This window comes from Oryzias melastigma, linkage group LG5 (genome assembly GCF_002922805.2).
Source record: "Oryzias melastigma strain HK-1 linkage group LG5, ASM292280v2, whole genome shotgun sequence".
Classification (NCBI taxonomy): domain Eukaryota; kingdom Metazoa; phylum Chordata; class Actinopteri; order Beloniformes; family Adrianichthyidae; genus Oryzias; species Oryzias melastigma.
This window is the reverse complement of record NC_050516.1, coordinates 36,513,181-36,524,065: the sequence shown is the minus strand read 5'-3', so window position 1 is coordinate 36,524,065 and position 10,885 is coordinate 36,513,181. Positions and strand designations below refer to the sequence as shown.

General features: G+C 46.3%; 1 protein-coding gene across 1 annotated transcript in view; it reads left to right on the top strand.

The window, feature by feature from the left end:
• Window positions 1-10,885, top strand: part of mmp24 (matrix metallopeptidase 24) — a 27,221-nt gene that overhangs the window by 4,056 nt on the left and 12,280 nt on the right. The window contains exons 4-7 of the mRNA XM_036212107.1: window positions 5,629-5,777; window positions 6,594-6,710; window positions 8,646-8,745; window positions 10,017-10,221. Coding sequence (XP_036068000.1) covers window positions 5,629-5,777; window positions 6,594-6,710; window positions 8,646-8,745; window positions 10,017-10,221 — 571 coding nt within the window. The remainder of the gene's footprint in view (window positions 1-5,628; window positions 5,778-6,593; window positions 6,711-8,645; window positions 8,746-10,016; window positions 10,222-10,885) is intronic.

The following is a 10,885-nucleotide window of genomic DNA, read 5'->3' as shown; positions in this document are numbered from 1 at the left end:
TGTGTCATAGAGCGCACGTCTGGCTGATTAGTGCCACCAGATTTGAGTGGCTGCTGCCCACCATGGGACACATTTATCATTATATGTCTTGTATGTGTTGTCCACCAGTTTCACTAGGGATTAAAAAGGTACGATTGATTGATTGATTGATTGATTGATTGATTGATTGATTGGTAGATTGATTGGTTGGTTGGTTGATCAGATCTTGTCAATCAAAGTTCAAATGACTTCAGGATTATAGCAGTGATACTCGGCCCTGTTGAGAAGTTTGTTGTGGTGACTTTGTTGTTTTTCATTGAATGTTTACTTTCATTCAACACATTCACACTTTTGGAATCAGCTGGAATGGATTCTGAGAAAGAACTTACTCAACTCTGCGTGAACTGGAGGAGAAGTGAAACATTTTGAGAGATTCAGAGAGAAGAAGAAACCGATTGGAGGAGCTGTTGGTCCGAGTTGCTGATGAAAGCTGAATGAGCTAAACCACCTCCTGATCGTGGGAGACGGTTTGTTTTCCCTGACGATTGTTTCCTCGGCTCTAACCTGTTCCCCACTGAGGGGGCGCAGTCACTTCCTGTGACCTCCTGATGAAGCCCGCTGTCAGTGGAGAGCTGGGGGAGGGAAACCAGAGGTATTCGCTTTATCTGAAGCCCCTTTGGATTACGGCTGTTGCCACAGGAGCTTCTTCAGAACCAGAACCCGCCGGCGTTTTTCAGCCTCGGCAGGTGGGGAGGAGGGCTGTGTGTACTGATTGTGCTGAGTATGTTGTTGCTATGTGGGCTGGATATTAGTGTTGCAGCTCTGGGAGGCACGGTCAGTGGCGTTCTGCTCAGCGCTGCTCATGTTGCTGAAGACGCTTCGATTCAGACAAAGGAAGAGCCTGCAGCCGCTCCAGAGACGCGTTTCATCCAGCTGTCACGGTCACGCCTGCACTGCTGCTGGGACGGGCCATGCGGACGCTCTGTGCAGATAAATGACCTCAGATTCTAGTGCTCAACATCAGGGCAAACACTCATGACTTATTCAGACACTGTTTTCCTCTATCGGCTGGGATGAGGGTCAGCACCGCTAAGTCTGAGGCCATGGTTCTGGACCAGAGAAAGGTAGTTTGTCCTCTCTGGATGGGCGTGATCCTGCCTCAGGGGGAGGAGTTTAAACATCTTGGGGTCTTGTTCACGGGTGAGAGAAGATCGGAGCGTGAGATCGACAGGCGGATTGGAGCGGCGTTGGAGTACTCACCTATGGTCATGAGCTCTAGGTCATGACAGATAGAACGAGGTCATGACTACAATGAGTTTCCTCTGGAGGGTGGCTGGACGCTCCCTTAGAGATCGGAGGAGAACCTCGGTTGCCCGGAGAGTTCGGAGTAGAGCCGCTTCTCCTCCACATCCAGAGGAGCCAGTTGCGGTGGATCAGGGATCTGGTCCGGATACCTCCTGGACGCCTCCCTGGAGAGGTGTTCTGGGCATGTCCCACTGGACGGAGGTTCCAGGGAAGACCCAGGACACGCTGGAGAGACTACGTCTCTCAGCTGGTCTGAGAACGCCTCGGGGTCCCCCCAGAGGAGCTGGAGGAAGTGGCCGGGGAGAGGGAAGTCTGGGTAACTGCGACCCGGTCTGGATGAGTGAAAGAAGATGGATGGATGCTGTTGTGAGAGACTGCCAACAGTTAGAGACTCTGTTTTAATAAAATGTTTATTCATTATGAAAACAAGACAGAAAGGTGCCATCACTTAAGCATCACCTGCTTTTCCATAAAGACGATATTTGATTTTACCCAAACATGAAGCCTTCTGTGATGATTGAGTCGATGCATTTGTTGCAGGAATTCTGTTGCTCTAGCCACTGGTTCTGGCATTAGTTTTGTTCTGTCCAGCGTGTAACCTGCCTTTCCCTGACATTAGCTGGGTAGTCTTCAGCAGACCCTAAACAAGAATAACCAGGAATAGAAAATGGATGGAAGGTCCATGATTGGACTCCAGCCTTCTACGCAAGCCACTCTTCTTCTTCCGTTTCCTTTGTCTCCTCCTGCAGCTTTTCCTGGTTTTCCTGAGATCTAAACTCTGTTTTATGGGGTTTGAAGTGCACACAGCTCTTTAGAGTAACTGGCTCACCCATCTGTCTGTCCATTACAGCACATTCTACCTCTTCGTAAGTCTCCACAACAAGTATGCTGCATGCTCTATATATTTCAAATCCCCAGTCCCAGGATCAATCCTGAAACAGAACCATGAGCGAGCACTTATCACTCCGTCAGTCACTGACTGATCTCAGCAGTCTACGCCTGGATTTGTAGGACTTTCTGATCCTGGCTCGGCAGACGGAGTCAAGGAGAGGGTTTGTTATGTGTCTGAGTTTTCCGTATTTTCCGGATTGTAAGTCGCAGGTTTTTCATAGATTGGCTTTTCCAGCGACTTTGTTTGATGATTAAGTTGAGGTTTGTCCACGCCTGTTGCAAGTGCGCTTATGGCTCACAAGACCAATACAAGCTCTCTTTCCCGGCCGCAGACACCAAGCAGGGCGGTCCGTGCTTGGCTTTGAGGCGTGGACTTTGTGCATTTGTCTCTTCTCTGCCAGGCAGCTTATTCGAAGGCACAGATAGCCTGATAGGTAGTTGTGCACCAGGTGCCACGGTCGGTAACGAGGTAGGACCACTGGTCAGATTAGTTTTACAAGTTCTTGAGGCCTTCTTGAGGCAGTCCTTGTATCTCTTCCTGGGAGCACCTCTGTCAGGGTGCCAAGTAGAGGGCTCACCATGTAGGACAGTCTTTGGTAGGTGGAGATGGTGTAGTCTTGAGACGTGCCCTGCCCAAAGGCCCTGTGCCTGAAGCAGCGTGGCTCCAATACTGGTTGTTCCTCGACATTTGTGGTGAGTAGGGCTGGAATGCTCGGATACTCGCAATCTGCTCCCGAAAATTCCAGTATGAATATTTGATCGCTGATCAGCCATCTTTATAAATATAGTAGCATATTAGCTACAACATGCATAATATCATAATTATGATTTTTGGCTCCTGTGGTTTATACTCCGGAGCGACTTATAGTCCGACAAATTCAGTATTTTCCCCGTCATTTTCTGGATTGCAGCAGCGTTGACTGCTTCTTTTGCTCAGTACAGGGTCGGCTGTAGAAAGCTGTAGTCTTGCATTTACATGTTACCGTCTCTAAAGAAATGCACAATCCAGACGTTTGCTGTACTGTCAAAGGAACACTGATGGACAGAACAGAGGTCGAAGGAAAACGTTCACGTCTAAATGAGCTGCTGCTCTTTGGACACGCAGACCGACACCTGTGAGGTGTTTTCTGGAGAGACAGGAGTGAGAACACAGATGGTTGCTGTGCAGGAGGAGGAAGAGGAGGAAGAGGAGGAAGAGGAGGCTCCACGCTCTTGTCTGACTCACTCTCTGACGCTCCTTCTGTTCTCCCCTTGGGGAGCGGTGAGCTGCAGACACAGCCGCGCTCGGGAACCATTTGGTGGTTTAACCTCCCAGTCCAACTCCTTAGTGCTGAGTGTCAAACAGGGAGGCACTGGGTCCCATTTTTAGAGTCTTTGGTATGACTCGTTGCTGGTTACTGTGATAACCTGATGTTGTTGTTTGTGCAGCTGCTAGCACCTCTGTGGATGTTTGTGAGATTACTACAGCTGTTGATGCTTCAATGCTCTGACTGAAGGAAGGAGGTCGTTCCCCAAAACGGTCCCGGTCGTCCTCTCTTTATCCCTGTCCCATGTGCAGATATACACTCCATAGCATGATGCTACTACCCCCATGCTCACAGTAAGGATGATATTCATGGATGGTCCTCATCATTCTTCTTCCTCCACACACACCGAGACCATAAAGTTCTGTTTTGGTCTCATCACATGACTTTCTCCCCTGATCCTCTGGATCATCCAGATCTCATCAGAGCTCCTCTGTAGTTCTGGGCTGATCCTCACCTTTGGTAGGGTCACTGAGACCCCACCAGGTGAGATCTGTCATGGAGCTCCAGTCTGAGGGAGACTGACAGTCATGTTTAGCTTCTATTTCCTCATAACTGCTCCAACTGTGGATCTTTTTACCCCAAGCTGATTGATAATTGCCCCGTAGCTCTTTCCAGTCTGGTGGAGGTCTACAGTTCTGTCTCTGGTGTCTTAAGACAGCTCTTTGGTCTCGGCCTTGTTAGTAGTTGGAGTCTCACTGATTGTTTGGGCTGGACAGGTGTCTTTATGCAGCGAACCACCTCAAACAGGTGATCCTGGTTTAGGATCATAAGTGAAGGTGGACTATTTAAGGTGGACTATTTAAGGTGGACTAACGGGTCTGAAAATCTTCAGAATGAATGAAGCTGAATTGCTCCTCAATGTGTTTTTACCCAGAAAACAGAACTGACTTTATTTACTTGAGGGTCTTTCTGAAGATCTCAGCGGTCCTTAGATGAAGTCATCAAAGCTTCTAGAGCTTCTGTGTCTGCAGATATCATGATGACCGGGTGAAGCTGGAGTCCATCTCTTCTGGGGAAACTGTATAAATAACTTTTGCTTTAGTGTCATTTTTGTAGTTTTGGAATCATTGTGTTGAGATATTTCCTGAATTCAGTTTCAGGTCAGTTATAAAGTTCAGGTAAATGTTTCTTTTTTAACTCCTTTTATTATCATTACAATTTACATTGAAGAGAAATTCAAGCAGCTGAGAGAAAAACACAAACAGAAACGGGACAATAATTGTGCAAAGTGAGAGAAAAAAGAGGTCGAACATAGTGTGCAAATATGCAGGTGTGTATATATATTTAGCAGAGAATGTGGGACATGATTGGGTTTGTCCACAGTGTCTGTGGTGGCCGACTGACCCCTCCTGTGTTTGCCCACATGGCTGACGTTGACACTCGGTGGGTCGGCTCGCTACAGCGGAGCTCATGGGAAAAATGAAACGTATTCATTGAGAAAGTTGTGTAAAAGTTTTCAAAATCAAAGTTATTTTTTCTTTTGTTTTTTTAACATTTTTACACTGAGCATTTATTGTGTTCACCAGATTCTTGTGGGTGAAACATTAAAGATAAAACACACTAAAACACGGCTGATAAAGGGAGGGAAAGATCCATGTGGACGTTGTTGGCTCAGATTGGTTCTGGTTCTGGACCGGTTGGCAGAAGCTGCTGGCTCTGAATTAATGATGACTTCCTGTTGAGAAGCTCCCGCTCCCCTCCATCTCCTCTCCTAACCTTTTCCCTCTCATCTCTGCTTTGAAGACTCACCTGGCGGCTTTTCCAGGTTTTGTGTCTCAGTTTCCCTCTGGAGGGCTAAAATAAAACAGAATGAGGGACATCAGAACCAGATTTCAGCGGCATATGGATCTGATTTGGAATGAGAAAGCGGCGCTCATCCAACGTGTTTAGGTTTGTTTCTAGCTTGTGGATCTGTCGTTTGCTGGAGTGTCCGTTAATTCTCCAGCTGTCGACACTGTTGAACAGCTTATTTAAACATCATTTTCATGGAAAGTGTTCAGTCATTTATTGACTCAGAGCCCTAAATGTTTCAGGAGTTCCAGTACAAGAGCCGAAGCCACTTCATGTTCTACCTGAGGATCCGTTCTGGTTTTGCGTCTTTTCTTTCCCCTGGTTGTGTAACAGAGAACTGCTGTCTCTTTTCCAGACGTGGTTGAGAAACTACGGATACCTGCGACCTCACGACAACCAGACGTCTGACCTGGAGCAGGAGAAAGCCATGCAGTCGGCTCTGGCTGCCATGCAGCGCTTCTACGGCATTCCAGTGACGGGCGTCCTGGACCAGACCACCATGCAGTGAGTCACGGGGGGGGGGGTGTGACCCCAGCAACACCCCCACAGAGATCTGGTTGAAGTATTGATTAAACATGTCTGTAATTAACTCTTTAGCACCTGAGGCGTCGCCGGTGACGCTGAAACACAAAAATCTTTAACAAACTGTAACTTTTGAACCTTTGACATGATCATTCCAGTAGATGGTGAAGGTGAAGCTCATCGAGCTGCTTTTCTCCTTCACCATCTACTGGAATGATCATGTTAACAGTTAAAAACCGACAGTAAATCAACGAACACAAACACTGGAGCTCTGGTGTTAAAGGGTTCATATCGATTGTGAAATGTACTGCACCAAAGCAGTCTGAACCAGTCTTCAGGCTGGGCTGGGTATCCATAATCATTTCCAGAATTGATTTGATTGATTTTTTTTTCCAAGAAAATTACTTAAAGTACAACTTTGAAGTAAAAGTCTCCAATTTGTAGAAACGTTGTTTTTTCTATTTAACTCGGTGGAGAAAGTCGTTTAGATCCAGATCTCTTTTACAAGGATGACCTGGCCGGGTGGTCAGCAGAACACCTTCCAAAAATAAAGTTACAAAACAAGCAAAAACAAAATAAGCTGTGAAATTGGAATAAGATTTAAAGCTAGTGTGTAACAAAGTGACCAGGCGGGGAAATACATCTAAACAGACATGTTGAAGGTGCAGCATTCCATGGATAGAACCGTCTTTTCTGTGAGACTGTGACAGATGAAAGCTACATTCGTTCCAGAAAACATTGATGTTTGACATGAAACCGCCGAGTCCTCAGAGGAACTCAGCGTCTGAATGTGTTTAGGTGGATGTGGACGCCTCGCTGTGGCGTCCCGGATCAGCCTCACACCAGCCGCCGGCAGAGGAACAAACGCTACGCCCTGACGGGACAGAAGTGGAGGGAGAAGAAGATCTCGTACAGGTAAGCTCACCTGTGTGAGTCCGGTTCCTCCTGTCCTTCTGTGTGGTTGCAGCCTAACGTAGATCAGTCCCAGAGCGCCCGGAACGCTTTCAGGACTTTTTCTCCGGGTTGCAGTTTCTCGTCTCTCTGCTGAGCAGCTCAGACACGTAATGTGGGTCTAATGCAGATTACAGCCGTCCCACGAGACCACAAACGCATCTCCGCTCCAGCCTTCTGCCCTCTTTATCTTCCATCTGATAGTCTGCATGCAGCTGAGAGTGAGCTGGTTGCTGCTGGAAGCTGTGGAGCATCTTTAGCCAAAGCTCTTTGACGGGAAAAACCATTATAAATATCATTTGTTCATTAGTTCTCTTTTATCCCAAAACTTTGACATCTTTGTGTACATTTTGACTTTAATTCTTCATTCCAGTCCTCAAGGTTCCATTAGACTAATGCAAATGAAGGTTCTCCCTCTGGAGGTCATCTGTGCTGCAGGATCTAGAATCTCTGCATCACATAGACCCCACAGTGACTCCCAGCCCTCACCTGCTGGCAGCACCCCCTCCAGCTCTGCTCCGGCAGTTCCAAACCTGATCTTTGGGGACACCAAACAAATCCAGAACAAGCTCCAGTCTGCATGACTTCTGCTGTGGAGGAGGACGTCTGGGTGACGACGTTCACTCTCCTGCAGCGATCGGCCTCAGAAACACTGCAGTTATCTAGAGGAACTCCCAGGATAAAAACCTGAGCAGTTTGTGAAGAAGGTCAGAGGTCAACCATCCTCTTCCTTTCAAGAGGGGAAAGTTCCTTCACTGCTATGAAAAAACAGCGATCTACACGAGGGTTTTATTCACTTAAGACAAAACAAAATCAACATGAAAAAGTTGATTGTTATAAAACTATGGAGGTCTCTGGTCTGGATCTAGAAGAGAACGTCTTCATTTATTCTGACAGCTTCAGCCTCAGAGCAGCACACGTGGAAGCAGCTGGAGTGAGACTGCTGGACAGGCTGGACCGATCAATCCAATCGATCTTTGGAGAAATGAGATGAAACTGATCTGACCTTCAGACCACAGCTGACAGAAGGGAGGTTGATGAAGGAACTCCAACACATCTGCTTCTGTGTTCTGGATTCACTCTTTCAGTGTTGCATTCTGGGAGCTGCTCTTGGTTCTGTGGAGCAGACATGCATTTCCTGCTGTGTGGAGGACGAGTCTGTCAGAGAAAAGCTGCTCTGAAGTCAAAGTGAAGCTCAGAGTCTCTCAGCTGGAACCACGAATCTGTTTGAGGTTCTGTTTGTCTGACGTGTGTTTAGTTTGTTGAGCTGGTAAACTTGTATCTCACGGTTGTTTGAGCGCCGCTCTGCTGGCATGGATGACACGCATCCATCTGCTAGCAAAGACTCTTGACGGATCCGGCCTCCTTCACTGGTGTCGCTGCTGCTGACAGAACCTTCCTCTTTTCATGACTTAGTCCATAATTTAAGCTCAAACTAACTGGTGCAAATGAGATACTTAAAGTTTGGTTACCTCAGTGCAGAAGGAGGCAGATGAAGCTCTGAAGGAAAGTTCTGAAGGGATCCAGTGAAGAATCCGAGGAAAACCTCTTTGGCTGAAGAGGTTCTGGTTGATGCTGCTGGTTCCTGCTGGAGTGAAAGGCTGATAAAACCGATCAATCTGAATCAATCTAAGCTTAATAAATCAATAATGAATCTATAAAAGTATGAATCGATCTAACACATGAAGCTAAAGTCTGCTAGCTTGATGCTAACGTTAAATGAAATTTCCCATAGGACGGCTAATGCTAACGCTCCAAGAAGCTCTTTATTCCTTATGAAAGTTTTTTTTGTCATCGTTTAATGACGGCTTTGTTTGAAATCTTCTTCCGGAGTGTGGAGGTGATTATGGCTGATCAACATTCAGCTCAGCAGAAACTCAAATGTCTTCTTCTCCACAGCATATCAAACTACACCCCCAAAGTGGGGCAGAAGGACACCCAGAGAGCCATCCGCCAGGCCTTCAGCGTGTGGCAGACCGTCACGCCGCTGTCCTTCCAGGTCAGGAAACTGTGAGCGCCGTTACACCCCCCCACAGAGGGGCTAATGCCTCCCAAATGAATGTGTCAGAAGAAGTCCCATTCAGTGAAGAACCTCTCAGTTAACCTCCTCCACTGAAGACCGTTTACTTCTCACACCAACAAACTGCTGTTTTCCTACCGTCAGAACCAGCAGGAGGTCCATCTGTGAGTTCTGAGGTTCTGAAACTGAGTTTTTTTTTTTAATCAAATGAGTTCACTTTTAGAGGAGTTTTCAAAGCTCTGAGTCCTTCAAAAATCAACAAGATCCTCAACTTCAAGGTTCTTTAGATTGGTGGGACCACGAACAGAAGAGGTTTCAGCTGCTTCAACACCTGATCCAGGTACACGTTCTCCCTCCCAGCTCGTCACGGTGACGTTCGGTTCAAGACCTCTGTGGGTCACGGTGACGTTTGGTTCAAGACCTCTGTGGGTCACGGTGACGTTTGGTTCAAGACCTCTGTGGGTCACGGTGACGTTTGGGTGTTCCCACCTCGTCATTATTAAAGTGCTGACTGTTCCCATTAAATCAGGGGTCATTTCATCGGACATGGACTGAACCTCAGGACGCAGACGGTACCCTAACCCTAGTCCGGCCCACATCCGGTACCGCGTCCAGAACCAGTATTGTTCCCAGTCTAAGGTTAGGGTTGGGGTACTGGTGCCTGAAGGTAGAGAGCTTTGATTTAATGGGAACAACAAATTAGTCAGAAAACCACAAATTGGAGACACCCAAAAGTAAATATTTATGTAGAGGGTCCTTAGCCACACGTCAATGTGACGACTTGGGAAAGAGAAGGTGTTGGATCCAGGTGACCAGAATCTCAGGAAGAACAGCCTGGACTCACCCTTCCCTGATTCTGAATGAATGTCCCCATGTGGGATCAATAAATATCCAACTGAATTGTTGTCCCTCCAGGGAATTTATTTCCACTGGTTCTGTTCTCGGAGGATCCATAAAGAAAAACAGGAGTTTCCCTGATGAGATGATTCATGAACATGGATTCAAACACAAATGGGTCGTGAAGATGATCAGGTGTAGATGTAACTGATTAGTCTGTTTTACTGCACAGCAGCTGATGTTTTCATCTGAGCTTTTGCAGATTCCTGCACTCAAGATTAAGAAGTAAACATTAAAAGTATTTCAAATGAAGTGTGGTGTTCCCTCAGCCTCGACATGTGGATGTTTGTTAGAGACCAGGTCATCTGGACGGCCGTGTTCCAGACTGAGCTTCTCCCTCTGATCCTCTGCAGGAGGTTCCTTACTCAGAGATCAAGAAAGAAGGTAAAGAGGCTGACATCATGATCTTCTTTGCCTCTGGTTTCCATGGCGACAGTTCCCCGTTTGACGGTGAGGGGGGGTTCCTGGCCCACGCATACTTTCCTGGCGCAGGTATTGGAGGAGATACACACTTTGACTCGGACGAGCCGTGGACGCTGGGAAACCCCAGCAATGATGGTGAGCGCGCTCGTCACGTCCTGTATCGATACGCTCACTTCATTCAGGTTTTAGTGACGCTTGTATGTTTCTTAAGTCATGTCTTTTTACATCACTCTCCATGAGTAACATTCAACATTCAACCTGAGAAGGTCAATCGAGTTAAGAAATAACTACATTTTCAAAGGTTTTTCCAATTTGAATTATTAACAATGTAATTAGTCCTTTTTATAAAAAATAATTCATAAATCCACATTAAAACATGAATTAACAAAGAATGCTGCATGTTATCCTGTTCTATTACTCATGGCGTCACTGGGCTGCAGAAGTCTAACCAGCTACTGTTGGGTGAGGGCGGGGCTTAACCTGGACAGGTCACCAGTTCATCACAGGGCGACAATCACACACCTGTACACACCTGAGGACAACTTAGATGTTCACCTATGAATGGGGGAGAAACAGATCACAAAACTCACAGTTTAGATTATCTTCTGGATCAGTAAAAAATAAAAAATAAAAACAACAGGAAAAGACAAGAAGTTAAAAGCCTAAAATAACTTAATTTTTAAAACATATATTTGAGAAAACACAAATAAAGTACTTCAAAGCCTAAATATAAACTCACACATCTTTGAACTTGTAAAAAATGTAAAAACATGTATAGTTTCTGATGACATTTACATGT